The sequence below is a fragment of the Tachypleus tridentatus genome, chromosome 2 (assembly GCF_004210375.1).
Source record: "Tachypleus tridentatus isolate NWPU-2018 chromosome 2, ASM421037v1, whole genome shotgun sequence".
Taxonomy (NCBI): Eukaryota; Metazoa; Arthropoda; class Merostomata; order Xiphosura; family Limulidae; genus Tachypleus; species Tachypleus tridentatus.
The window spans coordinates 140,796,690-140,823,436 of NC_134826.1; the positions used below are offsets into that span (position 1 = coordinate 140,796,690).

The 26,747-nt window shown below is 35.2% G+C and overlaps 1 protein-coding gene across 1 annotated transcript; it reads right to left on the bottom strand.

The window, feature by feature from the left end:
- Positions 1 to 421: 421 nt before the first annotated feature.
- LOC143245618 (putative glutamate receptor) lies at positions 422 to 25,198 on the bottom strand. The gene is made up of 10 exons (XM_076491972.1): positions 25,115 to 25,198; positions 18,753 to 18,959; positions 17,413 to 17,583; positions 16,526 to 16,632; positions 13,781 to 13,871; positions 13,002 to 13,160; positions 9,816 to 9,954; positions 6,804 to 6,896; positions 5,057 to 5,351; positions 422 to 638 (listed from the first exon to the last, which is right to left on the bottom strand). The coding sequence occupies exons 1-10, from the start codon at positions 25,196 to 25,198 to the stop codon at positions 422 to 424; spliced, it is 1,563 nt and encodes a 520-aa protein (XP_076348087.1).
- Between the last annotated feature and the right edge of the window lie 1,549 nt (positions 25,199 to 26,747).

Sequence of the window (26,747 nt, forward strand, 5' to 3'; positions counted from 1 at the left end):
TGATTAATAACTAATAATAATAAATCATGTTTGTGCTATCAATATTTAAATATATCAAATCCAATGATGAAGAATACCGAAACATAGTTTCACATAACTGACACTTAAATTATAATTGTACGAAATGACAAACTAGAGGCGTTAGGCTTAGTCCATTATATTGGTATAACTTGGGTTTAAAATTTAGAAAATAAATAAACTAACGGAAATTAAACTTTGTGGTTGAAAAATGTGCAGGCTATTCAATTTTTAGTTTTATGCGCATCTCGTATCGAATAATTAGATTTCCATTCGCTTCGTATCAGAATTAAAGTTTAAAATTATTCAGTTAATGAATATGGGGAAAATCCGTAAACATTTTTGGAAACTAAGTTGATTTAGAGGTCGTACAAGTCTGCTTGGTCTTGCTTCCTTATCTGTTCTATTGAAAAAAATTCCATTGTACATATTCAGCCAGTAAGGTCAGCGAAGCGATGGCGTGCCCAAGTAACAAAAAATAAAACGTTCCCAGTAGATCTTCCACTTCTAAAGGATGAGGTTCGATTTCTGTTAAGCGGTCTGTCGCGTTCTCAGGTCTTTCTACCCTTGTATCTTCAACCCATTTCACCATATGTCCAGTTTCCACAATTCGATTTATTCTGTAAAAATTATCACAGCAAACCTTTTTCTACGGTAAATACAAACACGTCGAAGATGTAAAAAACAACATTTAAATATCGTGTAAATACGGTAAAAAACGTCCTCATCAGGATAAAGTAACTTTCTTTTCACGTAGTTGTTTTATTATTTTTTGTGTGGTCATTTTGTCTCACACTGGTGTTAGATGTTTGTGACATTTTAGACTTGTCAATAAATGTGTTAGATCTGTGAAAAGTCGGTGATGTTCTCTATTCAAATGACATAAGAAATGTAATATGAGCTTTGAAACACCATAGGATAAAATATAAAAGGCCCGGCATGGCCAGGAGATTAAGGTACTCGACTCGTAATCCGCGGGTCAAGGGTTCGAATACCCGTCGTCACAAACATGCTCGCCCTTTCAGCCGTGGGAGCGTTATAATGTGACAGTCAATCCCACTATTCGTTGGTAAAAGAGTAGTCCAAGAGTTGGCGGCGGCTGGTGATGACTAGCTACCTTCCCTCTATTCTGCTAAATTAGGGACCGCTAGCGCAAATAACCCTCGGGCCGGAGGTATCTTGTCTGTCAGACATAAAACCAGAAAAACTCGGGTTAACCACGAGACAGTTAGCAGGAGAAATGAAAAAAGTTCCATTAAATGTTATATGAATAACCTAAATCTTTATTCTTCGAAAATCTTATTTCACAGAAAGTGACAATGCTAATTACAGTGCACTTTATTTAGGTGTAGATATTGTGTTTATAGAAGGTAGAATGCAATTAGCCATTTGTGATTAATAACAATAATTTATATGTTCGACTCGCAACCTGAGGGTTGCTGGCTCAAATTCCCGTCCCATCAAACATACTCACCCTTCCAGCCGTGGGGACGTTATAATGTATGGTCAAGGCCACTATTTGTTGGTAAAAGAAGAGCCCAAGAGTTAGGGATGACTACCACAGATGGCACTCGTGTAGCTTTACGCGAAATATAAACAAGTCTAATTTTACTATTCTAGGTTTGGTCTCTGTAAATTTTGTGTCTCCTTACAATCTGTGACTGACCCTGTCATTGCATGAAATAAGTTATGAAAATGAGAGATTCAATTTTAAAATAATCTTTTTTTTTGTGCCACTCAATTCCTTTAAGGAACATAGGGCCGCAATCACTGCGGTTTCCGTAACAGGTTGTTTAAGTGAGTAGGTTGTTAGCCCACTGCGCCTAGCCTTCCCTAATTTAGTAGTGTAAGACTAGAGGGAAGGCAGCTAGTCATCACCACCCACCGCCAAATCTTGGGATACTCTTTTACCAACGAAAAGTGGGATTGACCGTCACATTATAACGCCCCCATGGCTGGGAGGGCGAACCCGCGACCCTCAGGTTACGAGCGCATGCCTTAACGCGCTCGGCCATGCCAGGCCTTAAAATAATCTACTGGACTACAAAATGGCATACTTATAAAGACATTGCATATTATTCGCATCTAGGGTATTTTTGGTTATGTTAGAATATTATTAATAGTTATGTATTATTTAGAACCATATTTGTTATGAATTATGAAAATACACAGGAAGTACTTCTTCATAAAAATATTTTTTTTTCGTTCCCCCTCTGGCACAGCGGAATGTCTGCGGACTTACAACTCTAGAAATCGGTTTTCGAAACTCCTGGTGAGCAGAGCTCGGGTGGCTCATTATGCAGCTTTGTGCCTAACTTCAAACAATTTTTAGTTGTATGCTTAACGTGATTCATAAAGGATGGACTATCTGCACTTTTCACACCGTGCAGAATCGAATCCCGGATTTTAGTGGTGCGAGTCCGTAAACTTATTGAGGACCTAACGAGAGGCCAGTTGTAAAGAAATGTTTGCTTCATAGTCTAAAAAAAACAACTCACACTCCTGTTCAAAAAGTTTTAATAAAACTTACTTTACTAGAAATATTCAATTCATGACGAATTTTCCAGAACGTTATTAACTGTGAATGTGCAGATGGAGTGAAGTATTCTCACTGATAATTCAGTTGTTTTTAATCACTGAAGGGACAGTGACTCTTACACAGTTACCCTTATAACCGTGCTGTCTACAGTTAAAGTGACTATGTGTTGTAAAGGTGGTACTTATCCAAGTCAAATCTTTTGTTTGTTTTAGATTTTGCGCAAAGCTACACGAGGGTTATCCGCGCTAGGCGTCCCTAATTTATCAGTGTAAGACTAGAGGGAAGGCAGGTAGTTATCACCACCCACGACCAACTCTTGGGCTACTCTTTTATCAACGAATAGTGGGATGGAACGTAACATTATAACGCCCCCAAGATTGAAAGGGCGAGCATGTTTAGTATGAGGGAAATTCGAACCCGCGACCGTAAGATTACGAGTCGAGCGGCTTAACTTCCTAGCAATGCCAGGCCAGTCAAGTCTTATAAAAGATTGACAAGAGAGAAGCACTTACATCGTTACTAAGGTATTCAAGACATTCTACACTTACATCGTTAGTAAGGTATTCAAGACATTCTACACTTACATCGTTAGTAAGGCATTCAAGACATTCTACACTTACATCGTTAGTGAGGAATTCAAGACATTCTACACTTACATCGTTAGTGAGGTATTCAAGACATTCTACACTTACATCGTTAGTGAGGTATTCAAGACATTCTACACTTACATCGTTAGTGAGGTATTCAAGACATTCTACACTTACATCGTTAGTGAGGTATTCAAGACATTCTACACTTACATCGTTAGTGAGGTATTCAAGACATTCTACACTTACATCGTTAGTAAGGTATTCAAGACATTCTACACTTACATCGTTAGTGAGGTATTCAAGACATTCTACACTTACATCGTTAGTAAGGTATTCAAGACATTCTACACTTACATCGTTAGTGAGGTATTCAAGACATTCTACACTTACATCGTTAGTGAGGTATTCAAGACATTCTACACTTACATCGTTAGTGAGGTATTCAAGACATTCTACACTTACATCGTTAGTAAGGTATTCAAGACATTCTACACTTACATCGTTAGTGAGGTATTCAAGACATTCTACACTTACATCGTTGGTGAGGTATTCAAGACATTCATCGTTAGTATTCAGGTATTCAAGACACATCGTTAATAAGGTACAAGACATTACATCGTTAGTGAGGTATTCAAGACATTCTACACTTACATCGTTAATAAGGTATTCAAGACATTCTACACTTACATCGTTAGTGAGGTATTCAAGACATTCTACACTTACATCGTTAGTAAGGTAAGTGAGGTATTCAAGACATTCTACACTTACATCGTTAGTTATTCAAGACATTCTACACTTACATCGTTAGTGAGGTATTCAAGACATTCTACACTTACATCGTTAGTGAGGTATTCAAGACATTCTACACTTACATCGTTAGTGAGGTATTCAAGACATTCTACACTTACATCGTTAGTGAGGTATTCAAGACATTCTACACTTACATCGTTAGTCAAGACATTCTACACTTACATCGTTAGTGAGGTATTCAAGACATTCTACACTTACATCGTTAGTAAGGTATTCAAGACATTCTACACTTACATCGTTAGTGAGGTATTCAAGACATTCTACACTTACATCGTTAGTGAGGTATTCAAGACATTCTACACTTACATCGTTAGTGAGGTATTCAAGACATTCTACACTTACATCGTTAGTAAGGTATTCAAGACATTCTACACTTACATCGTTAGTAAGGTATTCAAGACATTCTACACTTACATCGTTAGTGAGGTATTCAAGACATTCTACACTTACATCGTTAGTGAGGTATTCAAGACATTCTACACTTACATCGTTAGTGAGGTATTCAAGACATTCTACACTTACATCGTTAGTGAGGTTATTCAAGACATTCTACACTTACATCGTTAGTGAGGTATTCAAGACATTCTACACTTACATCGTTAGTGAGGTATTCAAGACATTCTACACTTACATCGTTAGTAAGGTATTCAAGACATTCTACACTTACATCGTTAGTGAGGTATTCAAGACATTCTACACTTACATCGTTAGTGAGGTATTCAAGACATTCTACACTTACATCGTTAGTGAGGTATTCAAGACATTCTACACTTACATCGTTAGTAAGGTATTCAAGACATTCTACACTTACATCGTTAGTAAGGTATTCAAGACATTCTACACTTACATCGTTAGTAAGGTATTCAAGACATTCTACACTTACATCGTTAGTGAGGTATTCAAGACATTCTACACTTACATCGTTAGTAAGGTATTCAAGACATTCTACACTTACATCGTTAGTGAGGTATTCAAGACATTCTACACTTACATCGTTAATAAGGTATTCAAGACATTCTACACTTACATCGTTAATAAGGTATTCAAGACATTCTACACTTATATCGTTAATAAGGTATTCAAGACATTCTACACTTACACCTTATCAAACGAATTCTTAAACGGGCACCCCTTCTGAAGAGCAATTCCAAGAAAGTTTACACTGAAGTGATCTTTGGAAAATGAAAATCTGTGTTCTCCGAACTTCGATACGTCAAATTTCATCGATATCCAAGAGGCGATATGAGCGTATTTGCTGTCCATCGTCTTCAATATACCTTCTTTTTCACTTTTAACAAGAATACTTCGGTTCTTTCTAACAGCCCCACCAAGTGGACCATAAACTGAATCATTTGAGTACTGCAAGGCATGGAGATTCAATATTATAAAGAACACTGTCAAAATGTAGTTAGAAAATTAAACGTAAAGTGGAAAGTACCAGTCTACTATTATGTGACGTTATTTGGTATCATATGTGGTACATCGAACCTCAGATAAAACATTCAAGTCATGTACATCACGTTCTCTTCAGTACAGCATTTTTTTAAAAACATAATTTAAAATAAAGATATAAATTCATTGAAAACACCAGTTACTGAAACAAGAGTCACATATTATAGAATAATAATAATAACAGTTTCAAGTTATATCCATGAATTATTTACATTTAAACTGTGTTTGTTTCTGAGAAGAATTTCATAATAAGTTATTAGAATATAAAATCCACTTTTATTGTAATTGTTTTAAATATTTAGATGCTCGTGCAGCACGTTAAAGAGAGCATTACATTATTACCATGAATTTACTTGAATACTTTAACATTCATATTTACATAATAATAATATCTGATGGGGATATTTATTATTCTAAAAGTTGCGATGGACATAAGGGATTGGAAATTATTGCTGTCTCGTCACGCACTTAGCTTATAACATCATTATTAATTAGCATTCAATTGACAGTTATAATTTGGAGAACAGTATTAAAAAGAATAAATATCAACACAAGTGCTGTGAAGTATAACATTGTACAGGGGCGTAGATTTTTTACACCCGATGGGGTGGGGATGATTTTTGCAACCACTTATATCGACTGTTCAATTTGCAAATTGGTAATCTCTGATTATGTGAACCTGAGGCCTGGCATGGCCAAGCGCGTAAGGCGTGCGACTCGTAATCCGAGGGTCGCGGGTTCGCGCCCGCGTCGCGCTAAACATGCTCGCCCTCCCAGCCGTGAGGGCGTATAATGTGACGGTCAATCCCACTATTCGTTGGTAAAAGAGTAGCCCAAGAGTTGGCGGTGGGTGGTGATGACTAGCTGCCTTCCCTCTAGTCTTACACTGCTAAATTAGGGACGGCTAGCACAGATAGCCCTCGAGTAGCTTTGTGCGAAATTCCAAAAACAACAACAACTCTTACCAACGAACCGGCCCGGCATGGCCAAGCGTGTCAAGGCGTGTGACTCGTAATCTACGAGTCGCGGGTTCGCATCCCCATCGCGCCAAACATGCTCGCCCTTTCAGCCGTGGGGACGTATAATGTGACGGTCAATCCCACTATTCGTTGGTAAAAGAGTAGCCCAAGAGTTCGCGGTGGGTGGTGATGACTAGCTGCCTTCCCTCTAGTCTTACACTGCTAAATTAGGGACGGCTAGCACAGATAGCCCTCGAGTAGCTTTGCGCGAAATTCAAAAAACCAAAACCAAACTTACCAACAATTTAGGGACAATAAATCCCCCCTCCAACGTACCACAAATATAGTGCCCTTGTGATACCGCCCTTTTTAGACTGTCTATCGTATTAATTGGTTGTTCTTTGGTGAGGATAGTCATGTGCGAAATTAACGTACCACCATACGATGCAGCAAATACTACAGCGAGCAACCACCAGGCTGCTAAGAACACTCTGGCGCTACAGAATCCTGGAACAGGTATTCTGCCACCTATAATAATTTAAGTCATAAAAAAGTACATTTAACAACAAATAAAACAGAATACCATAGAAATCAACCATAGTTAAGATTTTATTCCGTAGTAACATTTCAATATTGTATAATATCGGCATATGTGTTAATAGAAGAAAATAGATAACACTGAATAACACTCTCGCAAGGAAAATTTATCACGTAAATACGAAGTTAAAAAAATTAAAAAATTATGAAAAATTTGTGTTCAAGTTAATGTAATATTTCAACTGCCGATGCATATAATGAAAACTAGATAAGATTATCTTACCAGCAATGTTATTATAATTAATTATGCACACATCTAGCCAATCAAATGCCAATAAAGGTACAGACAAGGAAAATTGTAACACTGTCAAGTTGTTTCTATACCCGGGAGGGTATAGGGTATAGAGTTAGGTTCACTAGACTCTCTTTCTAGTTGTTTGGGTAAATAAATTTGTATACCAGTAGGGTCATGTACACTAGACTCTCTCTCTAGATGTCTGGGTATATAAATTTGTATACCCAGGAGGGTCAGGTACACTAGACTCTCTCTCTAGTTGTTTGGGTATATAAATTTGTATACCAGGGAGAGTCAGGTACACTAGACTCTCTCTCTAGTTGTTTGGGTATATAAATTTGTATACCCAGGAGGGTCAGGTACACTAGACTCTCTCTCTAGATGTTTGGATATATAAATTTGTATACCCAGGAGGGTCATGTACACTAGACTCTCTTTCTAGTTGTTTGAGTATATAAATTTGTGTACCCAGGAGGGTTAGGTACACTAGACTCTCTCTCTAGATGTTTGGGTATATAAATTTGTATACCCAGGAGGTTCATATACACTAGACGCTCTCTCTAGATGTTTGGGTATATAAATTTGTATACCCAGGAGGGTCAGGTACACTAAACTCTCTTTCTAGATGTTTGGATGTAAAATTTGTATTACCAGGAGGGTCAGGTACACTAGACTTTCTCTCTAGTTGTTTGGGTATATAAATTTGTATACAAGGGAGGGTTAGGTACACTAGACTCTCTCTCTAGATGTTTGGGTATATAAATTTGTATACCAGAGAGGGTCAGGTACACTAGACTCTCTCTCTAGTTGTTTGGGTATATAAATTTGTATACCAGAGAGGGTCAGGTACACTAGACTCTCTCTCTAGTTGTTTGGGTATATAAATTTGTATACCAGAGAGGGTCAGGTACACTAGACTCTCTCTCTAGTTGTTTGGGTATATAAATTTGTATACCAGAGAGGGCCAGGTACACTAGACTCTCTCTCTAGTTGTTTGGGTATATAAATTTGTATACCAGAGAGGGTCAGGTACACTAGACTCTCTCTCTAGTTGTTTGGGTATATAAATTTGTATACCAGAGAGGGCCAGGTACACTAGACTGTCTCTAGGCCAATGTGCATGTATATTGTTCTTTCAGATTTTCTTAAGTCTAGATCATAGGTGGCCTGTTTTATTTTACCACTAGTATATATATTATATTTATTTATATTTTTATTTATTTATACTTAGTTTTAGCTTAATGATCTAATGTATACGTTTATCGGAGAGAGGTGTTTAGGACTCTCTTTATCATATGTACAATACCTGGCTAGTTCGCATAACAGCTCATTTTTTCTCCAATTTTTATCCAAATATTTTATTGTACAACGTAGTAGTCTATTTAGTATTGTTTGTGTATTAGAGTATTTGTACATGAACTTTGAGGAAGTGGTTTTAGGTACTCTATATGCTGTGGTAATTAATGTATTTTGTAATGATTGTAGTTTGGTGTGCAGGTGTTGTTCCATAATTTTTACCAGTTAGACTCCTGGCATTCTGGAGAAGCTCTCCGTTCATGTAAATCTGCGGTTGTATTTTTGATGTTTTGTTGATTTCGAAAATATCACTGATTGTGTCTTTGCTGTGTTTATTTTAATTCATATTTCTGGCAGTATTCACTTATTCTGTTATCTTGTGGTTGTATGTTAGTGGCTGCAACTTTTGGTGTAGGGGCACTTTTCCAAATTGCTACATCGTCAGCGAACTGTGACGAGTATTCATGATTTGGGTCTTTAAGTGGCATATTATTCACATAATCAGAGATGTCGAGAAAACCCACTTGTAGAGAAATATATGTGTAAAAACGGCTCGTTTGGGTTGAGAAAATATTTTACGATGAGGAGCGAACAACGTTTCGACCTTCTTCTGACGATGACCGATGACAATTGACTGAAAACTCAGAGAAAGTTCCCTCTACGTTTGCTCTGCATTTTCTATTTTCCTAAAACGTTAGATAACCAGTGAATAATTCCACGCAGTAGTTCCATTTCATTCATACGGAACCGAAGACCATTGTGCCATACTGTGTCGAATACTTTCTCGATATCAAGGAAGCAGGCTCAGCATGGTCAAGCGTGTTAAGGCGTTCGACTCGTAATCTGAGGGTCGCGGGTTCGAATCCGCGTCACACCAACATGCTCGCCCTTTCAGCCGTGGGGACGTTATAATGTTACGATCAATCCCGCTATTTGTTGGTAAAAGAGTAGCCCAAGAGGTGGCAGTGAGTGGTGATGACTAGCTGCCTTCCCTCTAGTCTTACACTGCTAAATTAGGGGCGGCTAGCACAGATAGGGATAAGTTGGGATAAGTGTGTGCGTTGGGGAGGAGAGTACTTTGAAGGGGTCCCAGACCTGTAACTTCTAAATAAAGTACATTTTGTTTTATGACGTCAGTCCGCGTATTTTTTGAACAGCCCTCGTATGTTAACTGACAGATAACAAGTCAAACTATGCGTTGCAAATATGACATTAGTACGACTTAAACAAGCGTTTTAGTGAGTAGATAAAAAGTAATATATTGTTTGAAGAAAGGATACACTCATGACGTCAATATATCTAAATGGAACATGTCTAACCTTGAGAAACAAGACATCCCCAAAGATACCATATTATAGCGTGCCACGAACTGGAGCTGCGCCATCTTCTGGTTATGCTGTTGATGAATATTAAGAAGGTTGTTGCCAAGACGAGGGACAAAAAAACTGCAAACCAGATCTAAAAAAAATCGGAGAGTCGTCAAGTGAAACGTGACGTATGAAACTGCAAGTTTAAAAGAAAAGAAATATAACACATTTATTCAGTTATATACAATATCAGTGGCACGTCGCATTTGTAGCTCTGAATCACGAACAGTGATGATTCTATTAGACCAGTGGTTCCCAACCAGGGGTGCGAGATAACATTTGTTTGAGCCACCTTCACCTTTATTCTTAAATAAGTAATTACTGTGAGGGGTGCGAGAACATTTTGAAAAAGGTTGGAAACCACTGTATTAGACCAATACTTCTCGCTCAACCATGATTTAATGAAAACGAAAACCACACTTAAAGATACTGTCAAAACTTTGCTCAACAGAAAAAAAAATCTACCAAAGTAGAACTATTTTAGTAGCAGATATACCTCGTGTGTTTGAAACTTGCTGTTCGCAAGATATAAGTCTACCAAGAGAATTAATGGGTTGAATTCATATTCTGTTGATTCGCTTTGGGTGAAGTCTTAACAATCATCCATAGTAGGCGGCCAATAATAAATACATCAGTTCTGTGAAAACACCGTGCAATTAAAATAAGAAAACGTATTTATATATGGGGGGGGGGGTGCAAGCAGTCCTATTAAGTTGCAATATTTCACCAGATGTCAGTATAAAAAATAATAGCATTAAGTCTCCTTCTATCCCCCCATCCAGGGCATTTAGTATGGCCAGCATGGCCAGGTGGGTTAAGGCGTTCGACTCGTAATCTGAGGGTCGCGGGTTCGAATCCCGGTCACACCAAACATGCTCGCCCTTTCAGCCGTGGGGGCGTTATAATGTGACGGTCAATCCCACTATTCGTTGGTTAAAGAATAGCCCAAGAGTTGGTGGTGGGTGGTGATGACTAGCTGCCTTCCCTCTAGTCTTACACTGCTAAATTTGGGACGGCTAGCGTAGATAGCCCTCGTGTGGCTTTGCACGAAATTCCAGAAAACATACAAACCTTCTAACCCTTTTAATATACCAAGAGGGTTAGAAATTTGTGGGCTGTAGACCAGTTCAGAAAGAAGATAAAACTAAACACCTATAGTTCACAGGAGGTAAATATACCTATTTAACAAGGACATACAAAATGAATGGGTTTAGTTTAGAATACTGTACATTGTCACACTTGGTTCTTTACTGGTGGAACAAATTCAAGCCTGAAAGTGTATTTCAATATTCGTGGTTTGATTATGAACTGAGAAACTTTTCTGCATTAAAATTGGAAAATAAACGTAATATCATAATAAACATAACATGAAAATAAACGTAATATCATAATAAACATAACATGAAAATAAACGTAATATCATAATAAATATATCATAATAAACATAATATGAAAATAAACGTAATATCATAATAAACATAATATGAAAATAAACGTAATATCATAATAAACATAATATCATAATAAACGTAATATCATAATAAACATAATATCATAATAAACATAATATGAAAATAAACGTAATATCATAATAAACATAATATCATAATAAATATATCATAATAAACATAACATCATAATAAATATATCATGATAAACATAATATCATAATAAATATATCATAATAAACATAACATCATAATAAATATATCATAATAAACATAATATGAAAATAAACACAATATCATAATGAACATAATATCATAATAAATATATCAAATAAACATAATATGAAAATAAACACAATATCATAATAAACATAATATGAAAATAAACACAATATCATAATGAACATAATATCATAATAAATATATCAAATAAACATAATATGAAAATAAACACAATATCATAATAAACATAATATCATAACAAACACAATATCATTATAAATATAATATCATAATAAACATAATATGAAAATAAACACAGTATCATATTGAACATAATATCATTATAAATATAATATCATAATAAACATGATATCATTATAAACATAATATCATAATAAACATGATATCATAATAAACATAATATGAAAATAAACACAATATCATAATGAACATAATATCATAATAAATATATCAAATAAACATAATATGAAAATAAACACAATATCATAATGAACATAATATCATAATAAATATCATATCATAATAAACATAATATCATAACAAACACAATATTATTATAAATATAATATCATAATAAACATAATATGAAAATAAACACAGTATCATATTGAACATAATATCATTATAAATATAATATCATAATAAACATGATATCATAATAAACATAATATGAAAATAAACACAGTATCATATTGAACATAATATCATTATAAATATAATATCATAATAAATATAATATCATAATAAACATGATATCATAATAAACATAATTTCATAGTTCATCCCAAATCTTTCGAAAATGGAAGATGTTATACAATTAGTTATATATTACTAAATTTTCAGATTTCTTTGAAACTGACAAGATTTTTTATTGTTTTTTTGAAGGTCGTCCTGGTAGTTTTACTGTGTTAGGTTTGCGTCCCCACACAAAACATGCTCCGTACTTTGGGTCCGTAGAACGTTGTAACATAACGATCGTCTCCTACTATTTGGTCTGACAAGTAGTTCAAGGGTTGGATTTGTTTGTTTGTTTGTTTGGAATTTCGCACAAAGCTACTCGAGGGCTATCTGTGCTAGCCGTCCCTAATTTAGCAGTGTAAGACTAGAGGGAAGGCAGCTAGTCATCACCACCCACCGCCAACTCTTGGGCTACTCTTTTACCAACGAAAAGTGGGATTGACCGTCACATTATACGCCCCCACGGCTGGGAGGGCGAGCATGTTTAGCGCGACGCGGGCGCGAACCCGCGACCCTCGGATTACGAGTCGCACGCCTTACGCGCTTGGCCATGCCGGGCCACAAGGGTTGGAAGTGTGCACTGTTGATTTGATTAGTTGTCTTTCTTACTAGTCCATCAGTTTAGAATTAAAAACGGTTATCGGATATGTCCCTTTGTTTAGCTTTCACGAGTAAACAAACCTTATTTTCTGTCATTTGGATATCTTACCTGCCACCTTAGAGGCTTGATGATAGATAATAATCGACCTTTAGCATTTGGAGCCTTGGTGACAAAAACAACAGCATCGTAAGCATAGGGCATAGTGAAATCTACTGCTTCCTTTCTCTCTTCCGTAATACTCAGCATACCAAGAGCTATGTCTGCCTCCTATAGAAATAAAGTTAATCGTTGATTGGTTAATGATCTGTAAACATCTACCCTTAAGTTCGGAAACTCGTGCAATTAGAATTATTTGAACAGCCTTGACGATAAAGGATAATTTTCAATTCACGTAGTAATCTAACTCAATGGCCCTGGCATGGCCAGGTGGTTAAGGCACTCCATTCGTAATCCGAGGGTCGCGAGTTCGAATCCCCATCGCACCAAACATGCTCGGCCTTTCAGCCGTGGAGGCGTTATAATGTGACGGTCAATCTCACTGTTCATTGGCTAAAGAGTAGCCCAAGAGTTGGCGGTGGGTGGTGATGATTAGCTGCCTTCCCTCTAGTCTTGCACTGCTAAAGTAGAGACGGCTAGCCCAGATTACTCTCGTGTAGCTTTGCGCGGAATTGAAAAGCAAAACAAACAAACAAACATTGAGTGTGAAGAAAAATGACCACACTTAACACTTGCTCGATCGATATAAACTAATCATCGTTTGCGATACAATCTTTAAAAGTAATGTTATCATTCTTTCAAACGAATTAACGATATGAACTCGTTTTTAAAGCTAAGTTCCATGTTATGAAGAGTTTGTTTTGTTGAATGCTAATTACTTTCAAACTTACCTTCCTGTGGATCATGCCAATCAAGCCACTCCATGACTGGTTTGGTAATTTAATTCCCCAACTTTGATCCAGTGGCGACTTGATCGTGTACCTGAACAAAAATGAAACAAGCCACAGAAGTAACTGTACAACAAAACTGAATAGTTATGATCGTGTACCTGAACAAAAATGAAACAAGCCACAGAAGTAACTGTACAACAAAACTGAATAGTTATGATCGTGTACCTGAACAAAAATGAAACAAGCCACAGAACTGTACAACAAAACTGAATAGTTATGATCGTGTACCTGAACAAAAATGAAACAAGCCACAGAAGTAACTGTACAACAAAACTGAATACTTAGACTTTATACTTCATTATACTTTAAAAGTTTCTGTGTTTGGAACATCACCAATTGCAAAAAAAAAATTGTAGTTCAGAAATCAGTGTTTATCGGTCATGTTCAGGTTATGTCTTGGTACAAAACTTATGTATATGAAACTAACGCAAGTTACTACAGAAATGACGTAATACAATCTAACACTGGTACACACAACTCAGGTTTGTCATGAATTTGCCTCCCCCCTACCCAAATAGCCCATTCTCTCGCTCTGTGTTTGAATTCAAACAAACCATGAATTTTGTCCTCCGGTGGTAAGTTTGGGGATTTACAGCTCTAAAATCTGGGGTCTTATTCTTATTATTGAACGCAGCAGATAGCCCAATGTGGCTTCACTGTAAACCAATCAACTTATATTGAATTTGTTATTACATAGCTTTAGTGTCGTATTATGACATTGGAGTGTCAGGGACTGCTAAATGGTTAGGTTTTATTACGTTCGTTGTAGTAAATGTTAATACAGAAAATTTATAAGAACACTGAACCGGGTTCTGTGCTATCACTTGAATAGCTTCAAATCATCATTCGTTGTGCTCACTCTTACATACAATATTATGTTCACTTTCATGTTTAATATCATGTTCATTCTCGTATCAATATTATGTTCACTCTCGTGGCAATATTATGTCCAATATCATGTTCATTGTCGTGTCAATATTATGTTCATTCTCGTGGCAATATTATGTCCAATATCATGTTCATTGTCGTGTCAATATTATGTTTAATATTATGTTCACCCTTGTATCAATATTATGTTTAATATCATGTTCACCCTCGTATCAATATTACGTTCAATATCATGTTCACTCTTGTGGCAATATTATGTTTAATATCATGTTCACTGTCGTGCTAATATTATGTTCATTATCGTATAAATATTATAAATATTATGTTCACCCTCGTATCAATATCATGTTCACTCTCGTGTCAATATTATGTTTAATATTATATTCACTCACGTGCTTACGTGGACAGTAGGTTTAAATTTTATTAGTTTTTTTATTTTGTCTTTACATCGAATATTTATTTTTTTCACAGATACTAATGTGATATATTACAAACACGACAGAAGTTTCCTAAACCGCAAAGTAGCATACAGTGGTAGTATTAATTAACCAAAATACGAAACTAAATAATTCATTTAGCGTGTTTGTGTGGACAGCACGCCGAACTTTTGTTTGTTTGTTTTTATCTTTACGTCGACTACTTATTCTTTCACAGACACTGATGTGATATATTACAAACATAACAGCAGTTTCCTAGCCCAAGAGTTGGCGGTGGGTGGTGATGATTAGCTGCCTTCCCTCTAGTCTTACACGGCTAAATTAGGGATGGCTAGTGCAGATAGTCCTCGAGTAGCTTTGCGCGAAATTGAAATTTGTATCATACCTGAATAATACAGACAAATGCTCTGTCAAAACATGTAGTATCTATTAACATAAGCTTACAAATCATCGTGTCTCATGTATACAAATGCCCTAGCATTATGTGCTTCTCTGCACACGAACAAAATATAATGAGCGAGAAAAATTCGTTAACTTGTATCTAGGCAACAGTCGTAGCAACAGCTGACATCTGGTACTAAAGTTGTTAAATACATAGAATTATGATGAATATAAAATATAAATGAATTTATATTTGCATTGATATAATAAACATGAGGAAAACACAACTATAGGTATTGTAATGAGAAAAATTAGAGGATTTTTTTAATAGTTAAAATAATTAAATGTAAAATTATCCGTATCACTATTACCATGCATTGTTTGTGTAAATTTCTAAACATTGTCTATGATTTTAAATTACAAATTTGGTTGAGTGTTTTCGCTAATCGAATATTTACAAGAAATGTGGTTTTAAGAGAACTACCACAATAATACAATTGATCTGAAAACAGCTGTGGTCAGTGAATGCTGGGACAAAAAATTGATGCTGGAAAGAGACATTTTTTTAAATAAATGAAATATTACTCATGATAGACTTTGGTTTCCCGAGGTGAGAAGAACTTTTATTTTTTACTATGTTTCTTTATCGGCGGCAAAAGAGCAAGTACATATTGATTGTTTTTGAATTTCGCGCACAGCTATATGAGGGCTAGCTGCTCTAGCCGTCACTAATTTAGCAGTGAAAGGCTAGAGGAAAAGCAGCTAATCATCACTACCCACCGCCAACTCTTGGGCTACTCTTTTACCAACGAATAGTAAGACTGACTGTCTCATTACAATGCTCTCATAATTTAAAAAAAAATGAGCCTGAATGGATTCAAACCCACGACCCTCAGATTGCGAGTGAAGAGCCTTGATCACCTGGCAAACTTCTAAGTGAAATAATTGTTTTTTATGTTTTTAATAAAAGAATACTTACTTAAAATTCAGAGTTTCAGCAAGAATATTAAGTAGTTTGGCATCGATTCCATATCGAGGCCTTAAACTTCCATTATGGCCCAAATTCCTTCTGGAGGGTAAGAAGTCCTAAAATAAGATAAGAATCAATGTGTTATTATAGTGGTATTATTTATGTTTAAAACGTGTTTTATCTCCTTCAACATTTTCGAGAATAAGAATCGTTAATATCAATTATTATCGTTCGTTAACTTTCTTTCAGAAGAGCATAACCCATAACTAGTTAATGCGAAAAGTTTATTCAGTCAATTTATTCTTATTTTTGTGTAACACGTAAAAAGATATATAGCTATCTAATAATAAATCTTTTGAAGGCGGTATTTGATATGGCATTAATTGATAACACATTACGCCGTATGGCTTTCAGGCGGATTAAATACACGTTGGAATTAATAAAAGTAATTTTCATGCGATTTTCACGTCTGTGAGACGTATCAACTGTTTCTGGTAAGTAAATGCTAATTATAACGACAAACTTAAAATTAGTCTGGAAACAGACATTTCTGGTATGCTGTTATAAATACGAGGTTTTGAAAAATGCTGTTCGCGTGTTTTCCACGGTCATTTTCAATAAATAAAACGGGTAACTTTTCATTTTACTTGACTGTAACATGCTATAAATATTGTTATTATTTCGTGCACCAATCACGATAAAGCTTAGGAACAAATACACTTAACAATTTTTATAACATTAAATGTTTTAGCTTCTAACATTGAACTATCATTTAACAAAGTACATAACATTATTAATTCATTTTTTTATTTGTCTGTTAATACAATGAACAAGTACAGAGTTTGAAATTAAACACGGTGTATTATAAATGTAGCAAAACGAGATAAACAACAAACCGCTGTGGAAGATACATCCAAATGTTTTCCTCTGAAATCCCTGATGTCTTGTTCTTGTAAAAACAGAGATACTCCAGGTGTAACACCGAGGTTTGGTGTCCACTGTCCTATAATGCCCAGTTCTGTGCAGGGGTAATTGCGTTTAGAAGCTCCAAATATATCATATTTAAGCTGTAAAACATGTAAAATAATAGCTCTGCAAATCTTCCTTTTGAAACCGTAAACCAGCTCAGCTGTTTTGAAAACTGTAACAGCAAGCCAAAGAACTTCAAAATAAATTGAAGTAGTCTTAAGGTAGTTTTATAGTATACAAGTTGAAGGTAGACTTAATGAAGTTTAAAACATTTATAAAATGAAATATTTTGAGATAGTTTCACAAAAAAAAGAAGTATTTTGAAGTTTATACTTACTAACTGTTAATTAATTTTATTTATAAATAAAGCTTATTGATATAAAAACATTATAATACGTCCAGAAAATACCCGTTAGAAATGCGCCTTAATTATTTAGATTATTTTCAAAATAAAATAAAGATCTAACTAAAGTTTTGAAAATATGATGAATATAAGCGGGAGAACTATCTGTGCTACGATTTATTTAAACTAAATAATCTTACTGACCTTAGTTTTCTTACCGTCTTCTTGGACAATGACCATTGAACAAAGACACGAGTTATTCAGATTGATTGGAGTTCTAACTTTTATTGATCCGAACCAAAACAGGACCCAGCGTACGTTCCCTGAACACTCTCTCGAAGCAAACGACTGAAATAGTGGTATTAATTTTAGTCATTGAATATCAATCATAAAATGATGTCAGGTTGAAACTTACAATGTATAAAACATTTGATAATACTATATATACATTTACTAACGATTAGCGACACTTAGGGCATGTTATCGTTATCGGCGGTAATTCTCTATTGAAAAAAAAAATTCTTATGAAAATTTGTAACGAAAAGTTCCCAGAAACGTCTTAGGCCTAACTTTTATTTTTAAAAATGAATAAATAAATTAATGAAAAATCTGAGAAAGTAGCTGCGATTGACCACTGTAAAAATATAACTTAATTATTGCGTCTTATAATCCTGAAAACAATATTTCAAACGAAGAAGAGTTTTTATTATAGGTGCTGTTATTTTAAACATTACGCGCTCATTTCTGATAGTAACAGTAACAACGTATAAAAATATTATCACCACTCTTGTTCCATTCTTACCAAACGCAAAGTTGTACAATGGGGTATTAACGCTGTTCTCACAACAGAGTTCAAACCGAAACTGCGAGTTTCTTTTTCATTCTTGGAATGTTAATTTTGTATAATTATTATATCATATTTACCTGTAAAACCGACTTGTTTCCCTTGTTCAACACAAAGTAAACATGTTCTGTTCGGTCTTCGCTCGGAAAAAAATCATTTCGCAGCTTGTTTTCGTCGAGATCGCTGATTTTGTCAAAGTAAAATAGTGTTGTTGTAATACCATTTTCATGAATTCTGGACAAAACACTGTCGATGTTGGGAGAGGCTTGATCTGTGAAGAAGATGGACTAATATTATATAAAATAATTATTTTTTTCTTTAAAAATTCCATGACATCTTACCATACACGGCAGAATCTTCAGGACATAATGCCACTCACCATTTCGTTCATTTTGAAGAGACAGACTAAAGGGAAGGCAATTAGTCAACACCACCCACCCTGGCGTTAGGGTTAACAAACGAATAGTGGGGTTAATTGTAACATTATAACTCCCGCACGACTAACAGGGCGAACATGTTTGGCGTGATTGGAACACGCGATTCTCAGATTACGAGTCGAGCGCCCTAACCACTTAGCCATGCCAGGCCATGTTGTTATTAAGCAAAACGCTGTGCAGTGAATAATTTATGCTGTGCCAACCGCTCGAACGCTCTAAAAAGGTGTTACTCTGTAGGGCAATCTTTTATACACTGTAAACCAACCAGGTTTAGTTGAAATCTGTTACAGTAAAAGAAGGCACTTTAAGTGAAATTGAAATATCCCTAACATAGATTTACAGTATACGAGTTGCAGATGGGCATAATAAAGTTTAAAACTTTTATTAGGTTAAATATTTTCATAGAGTTTCGCAGAAAAGTAATAATAACTAGGCTCTTCGTAATCAATAACTATTTTAAAGTTTGCCTAATGTATTTACACTGAATCTATCATATCAAGACGTGCAAAATAAGAATGATGCAGCTATCGGGTAAAAGTTAGTCTTCATCGGTCATTAAATTTTCACCAAAAATATCGGAATCTATATTAAAGGGCCTCGGCATGGCCAGGTGGTTAGAGCGCTCGACCCACAATTTGAGAGTAACGAGTTCGAATCCCCGTCCCAACAAACATGCTCGTCACTGCAGTTGTGGAAGCGTTATATCGTAAGGGTCAGTCCCAGTATTCGTTGGTAAAATGTTAGCCCAAAATTCGGTAATGGATGATGATGGCCAGTTGCCTTCCCTCTAATCTTTCACTACGACATTAGAGACGGCTGGCGCAGATAGCGCTCATGTAGCTCTGCGCGAAGTTAAAAATAAACCAACTTTTTAAGTACTGTTAATGAAATATTGTGTTTCATATATCTATGTGTTTTGTTTGCTTGTAATCAAGCACAAAGCTATACAGTGGGCTATTTGTACTCTGCCCATTATGGGTATCGAAACCTAAATCGTAGTGTTGTAAGCCCGCAGACATACTATTGTGCTACTGGGGGGCATATCTATATCTTTGAATTTAACTTTGGTCATTAATAAAATTTGTAAACTAAAGGTAATTAGAATAGCTTTTTTTGTTATAAGCAGGCTACAAAATACACTATCTATGCTATTCCCACCACAAGTATCGAATATCGGTTTTTAGCATTATATTAGGTTGTCTAGAAATAAATGTTATTTTTTAACTACGAAGTTTGGAAAAGCATAAACCAGTGTTGTAAAACATACTTTAATCAAATTAAGCACCATTTGCTTTAACACATTTTTGCCAACATGTAACGATGCTGTTTATGTTCCTGCTGTAGAAATCAGAGTTTGTATGGTCAATGAACTCCCTGGAAGCGTCTTCTGCAGGTGCCTGGTTTTGAAAGCGTTTATTGTTCAAAGAGTTGTCAAAGTGCTTGAAAAATTGAAAATATGTAGGGGAAAGGTTTGAGGAATAAGGTGGATGGGACAAAACCTCGATATTTAATTCGTTCAATTTTTGGAGCGTCATCTTGACAGGCCTCATAACTCCGATTTTGTTGATCTTCAGTCAGCTCATACAGAACCCACTTATCCAACTTTTTCTTCTTTCCAATCACAATCATGTGGTTGGCAATGCTTGATTTGCTTGTGCCCAGCTTTTCGCAAGCTCACATGAAGTTATGCGAGGGTCTGTCTCAACTGCTTTCCTTAATGTGTTTTCATCTAAGGTTGGCTTCTCTTCACGACCTTTGTTGTCTTCAAGACTTTCATCTGCATGTCGAGAACGTTTGGAACCAACACTGAACTGTACGTTCAATAACAGATCCATGGCGGCCGAATGCTCAGTTGATGTTCTGTGTAGTTTCGGTAGCTTTTCTTCCAAGTTTGAAGTCGTGGAGGAAAATCAGACGAAAGTCTTTCTTATCTATGTTGCCTTGAGGGTTGCAAAACTTATTCTAAGTGGAATTGAAACAGCAGCCAATTAAAACACCTTTTAAGTGACAAACGTTGGATTAAACCAACCAACCAAAGATAAGTTACTCAATTTTCAGTTTCTAAATATCATCGAGAGAATTCCGACATTTATTACTGGGCAACCTAACACTTCTTTAGACTTATTGTTGAACCACTGGGATACGTATAAAGTAGTTAAAATTTCTAAAAGTTGAGACTACGAAAGTTATAATTATAGAAGGACTTGACATTTACTTATTACAGCTTCCAGCTGCAGCGGATATTTCGTTTATCTTAATCTGTATTTACGATTGTTTTTCATTCTGACACTAAATCGTTTAGTCACAAGTGATAGTTGTGTTCTCAACACTTCATAACAATCCATTTCAGCACTAACATCTTTGCTGGGAAGTGCTTCTGACAGAAAGAGTAATGAGTGGCCTATGGCTAGCGTGTCCGAATTCTGAATTCGAAAATTCACGATCCGTTGTCGCAAAAATGCACTTCGCACTTTGAATACGTGTACACACTATAAAGTAATGGACAAACGCAGATATTCGATCATTCAAGAAATAAATCCCAAGATTTGAAGATGAATTCTGTTGACTACTGTTTCCTTGTATTGGGCAAAAATTTAAAAAAGAAAAATCCCACAAGAATGCTTAGTTTGTGAAAAATATTGCCTAGATATACAAACATATATAAATTGTTTCTCTGCTTTCATTTTATTGGTTTCATTAGTTTAATAAGGCTAATTAATCTAACATTTGCTACAGCAGTATGGTAAAGAAAAAATTACAACTTACAAATCTTCCAAGAAAGAAATAGTGTCACGTGATGTGAACCTAGAAGTTTAGCAAAATCCATTAAAAGATCTTTCGGTAATGAGAAATCCGACTGTTTTCCAGATGAAGTTATATTTTCTGAAAACAAGAAACAAAAGCGTTGAAGGTAAAACATGCTGGTAAAAAATTACTGGTTCTCTTGTGAGGATTATATTTTTTGGCTTTTCTTCGTTCGCAGTCAGGAGTCATTCTCGAAAATATGAGACATATAACCAGTATATAGCATTTATTTACAATGTAAAATAGCTAACGTTAAAATTACATATTCAAGACACCTATATCCAACTTTAAGCCTATTCACTGAAATACATGTATTAATAATCAATAATAATTTCACTGTTTCTTTTAGTTGTAAATTGTGTTTAGGGAAAAACTGAGGGCCTGTTAACCAAGCTATGATTTCTAAAACATACGTTGTCACTGACATAATTGTATACAGCATTAGAAATCATTAAGCCTGACATGGCCTGTTGAATAAGTCGCTTGACTTGCATTCTGAGGATCGTAAGTTCAAATTCCCGTCAATGAACATGCTCGTTTTATATAGTTGCCGATTGGTCCAGTCACTCTAATGCTAAAATTTGTAGCTCACAAAAACGAATAAGTTGTGCAATGTAGTTGCGTCAATAAATAATTGTGAAATATTGCTTTGAATATCCCGTATTACTCCTCATTTTACCTCGCTTTCCTCATAAGTCCATGCAGCTTTAATAATATTCAAATTGGAAGCTCTCATGACCCGGCATAGCCAGGTGGGTTAAGGCGTTCGACTCGTAATCTGAGAGTCGCATGTTCGAATCCTGGTCGCAAGAAACATGCTCGCCTTTTCAGCCATGTAGGCGTTATAATGTAACGGTCAGTCCTACTCTTAGTTGGTAAAAAAGTAGCCCAAGAGTTAGCGGTGGGTGGTGATGACTAGCTGCATTCCCTCTAGTCTTACACTGATAAATTAGGGACGGCTAGATCAGATAGCCCTCGTATAGCTTCGCGCGAAATTCAAAACAAAAAACCAAATTAACAAAGGTATCTCCCATTGGCTCCTTCCACACATCGCTTGATCACATTTGCTGATTGCTTCAGATCGTTGTTCCTAAAGAAACGATATGGTGATAGAAATGTACCTGTACCTGCCAGCAGTCAGGGTGCTATCAATTTTGTGTTTATTTCCAAAACCATCAGCAAAGATGCAACTCACACTTGCAATGATGTCAGTATGCCGCAGTAAAAATGTTGTACGTTAACCATAATATCATTCTCTACTATATATTTATTATCAAACAAACTATCCATGGTTGTTGATAAAGTTTAAATCTGGATTCGTCTCTAAGGTGCAGCCTTCTCCGGTTTGCTGATACTATTGCCAAGAATCTGATTACTGTTTAAGCAGTATCTTTTGAGCATCTAAACACACATCGAGACCACACTTTACAGTTCTAAAAGTAACATTCACACCTACACAATTAACCAGATCTTCAGTAGATTGTCGTATATCAAGTTAAAAACACACTCTGAGTTACTTAAAATCATTTTAAGGGTTTGGGGGTACTAGTTTCATGTACACTATTTATTCAGTGTTTTGGTACAGCCTTTACTGAAACATAAAACAATGTCTTAATCTTTCACAATAAGTAACATTCACAAACCCTAACATTGAGTTTACACATTCATCAGTGCATTCATCACATTATTCTGGAAACAGTTTGACTTCTTTAACTTTTAGAGGCATCATGCTGGTGTAACACTGTTGGATTGGTTGAACCAATTACAGTATAAACTATAAACACGTGATTATACTCCAACGACATCTATTTTAACACAGCAGATGGAATACGATATCAAATATTTTAAATTCGTACTTATTTTATCCACTTTTCTGTAATTATTTCCATTGCCGTTAAACATGAACTCTGCCTACTAAATCCTTCTTAATATAATATTTATTTTCGTTCTCTTGTTATATATATATATAATATATATATATACATCTGCAAATTTAAGTAACTTATTCTTGCATTTATGCCATTTATGTAAATAAAAAAGAGCAAAGGTCTTAAGACTGAGTCATGAGGTACCTCACTTGTAACATTAATCCATTTGTAACAACTCTTTCTTCCACCAAGCCACTCTTTCATCCAATTTGCTACTTATCCCCCACACCCTTAGAGATAAGTTTATTTAGGAGCTTTTTATGTGGCACTTTGTAAACGCTTTCTGAAAATCCAGATACACCAAATCTACACCCTTACTCTAATCTACATAAGAGTAATCTATTCAAAAAATGTCAAAGATCTGTAAGGCAATATTTTACGTTAGTGAAACCATCTTGACTATTCAATAAAATCCTGAACTTTGTTAAATGACTTGGCAATGAATCTTTATTATACTTTCTGAAACTTTTCCCATAATTGATATAAGAATAATGGGTCCGAAATCACTAAGACAGATTTTATTACTTTTTTGAAAAGAGGTGTTACGTTACCCAACTTCTATTTCTCTGGTATCTGTTTACTATTTAAAAACTGACAGAAAATACTGGTAAGTGGTTCACATATCCAATCTTCAACCTCTTTCAAAACCAATGAGGAAATATTTGTTATGAGACTTATCGTTCTTTCAACTTCTCAATTTTTCTTAACTAGCTAACAATAAATGCAGTCATCTTGTTTCAATCTCTCAAGTGTTCAAGATGTGGAATACTGCTCAAGCATTTGTTAGTAAAAACCGAAGATAAAGGAAACTGTAACAACCCAACCATCTCATAATCATCAGATACGAGCCCTTCTCTATCACCCCTCAAGGATCCTATCTCCATCCATTTGTCTGCTCTTAATATTTTTAAATAAATCTTTACTGTTAATTTTTATTATTTCAGTCAAACTTTTTCATCCATTCATTTAGATGTCCTAGTTTTCTGTTTCACCAACTTTTCTATTTTTTGTAAACTTGTAACTCTTTGTTATATCAGTCAATTTACATTTCTTAAATTTATAGTACTTTTCTTTGATTTTATCTCTTATACTATTTATAAAGAATATGTTTACCTTGAATATTTAAAAACTTATCTTTAAGCATTTTCCACATCTGATTAGTCCACAAATAACTCAATTGTCCATTTCAAAACAGATAATTCTTGTCACATCCTTTCAAAATTTGTTGTTGTTTTTTTTATATATTGTAACGAAAATATCATTATTCCTTACCTCCATATGCAACAAAACATTGAACCTAGTAAGGTAATGACCACTTTCACCCAGACGTTTCTGAATTTCTACCCTCTTCGTCATTTCTATACATCTGTATGATTTGTTTGTTTGTTTTGAATTTCGCACAAAGATACTCGAGGGCTATCTGTGCTAGCCGTCCCTAATTTAGCAATGTAAGACTAGAGGGAAGGCAGCTAGTCATCACCATCCACCGCCAACTCTTGGGCTACTCTTTTACCAACGAATAGTGGGATTGACCGTTACGTTATAACACCCCCACGGCTGGGAGGACGAGCATGTTTAGCGCGACGCGGGCTCAAACCCGCGACCCTCGGATTACGAGTCGCACGCCTTACGCGCTTGGTCATGCCAGGCCTACATCTGTATGAATAAATCTGTATAAAATTGTTCAAAGAAGAGGAACATTGTTTGATAAAACATCTATGTTTTAATTACTTTGTTACAAATTACGTTTCAGTAGCAGTTTGTGTAGCAGCCAAGTTTTTATAAATATTATTTCACCTTTTTTATCGTCGTAGTTTAAAAGTATAAATTATTATATATATATATATATCAACCAAGAATTCCTTTCCTGAAAGTAGCATGCATTTTCTACGTGTTACCTACTACAGTAATTGTTATTTTTATTCATACGATTAAATTATACAATTATCCGGGAAAGCTGAAGCATAGTGATTAATATTGAATTTATCGCATGTATACACACGTAACTGTGTATAAATCACAGGTTAGACAGTTCACCAGTCGGTGATTGTTATATCATGTTACTGGAACAGTCGTAAATCCGTAGACTTACCGCTATACCAGCGGGGGACAAAGTGTATTATAATAACAGAGTAGAGAAGATTAACTCGTCTTATAAGTTCAGTTCTAAAGTAACTGAACCAGACTATGTGGACTTATGATGTAAAAGAGAATTATTTAGAGCTCTGGACACAACTGTGGTAACCCAAAGGATAATGTAAGTGAACTTGTAACAGATTGTATTGTGGTAACAGAGTAGAGATTGATTATTCTCTCTTATAAATTGGGTCTTACACTAACTGAACCATTCTACGTGGAATTTTGACGTTAAAAATTATTTAAAAATTTGAAATCTACTGTGTAACTAAGATTTGCATATACGTTTGAGTTGTTTTAATATATTATTTTAAAACACGTGAACTGTTTGTATATTGTTGAAATTTATCGCCAAATAATCACAGACATATACTATGAAGAATCTTGGCCCTATTTTATATTATACAGTAGACCAATTGTTTAATGATTGTATATATGCACACACATATACCAATTAAATTGGTTTAAGTTGTCTTCGTGATATTATCAGCTTTAGCCACACTCTGTATACACAAATGGATCATTTCATGCTAATTAGATCCCCGAGGAAAACCGATTAATCTCACCTGAAACAGAAAGATCCTTAAAGTAATCAAACATTTTAGCCCTAATTACAATGTTAGTCTTCTTTTTGTTTTAGGATTCATTTTGTAACAAAACAAGAATTCACACTTGGAACAAACTGTTATAGATCATCGATAATTCAAGAAATATTTATAAAATTAATTCTATATTTTCAACTTTTGTTGTTATTTGAGTTACACAAAAA

What these genes read in the sequence shown, in the direction of transcription:
- LOC143245618 (XM_076491972.1), bottom strand. Translation starts at nt 25,198, where the DNA reads ATGACGAAGAGGGTAGAAATTCAGAAACGTCTGGGTGAAAGTGGTCAT. An exon ending in GAAACAAGTCGGTTTTACAG is followed by an intron (nt 17,584 to 18,752) that starts GTAAATATGATA and finishes CATGTTTTACAG; the next exon opens with CTTAAATATGATATATTTGG. An exon ending in GCTGAAACTCTGAATTTTAA is followed by an intron (nt 13,872 to 16,525) that starts GTAAGTATTCTT and finishes ATTTTTGTTCAG; the next exon opens with GTACACGATCAAGTCGCCAC.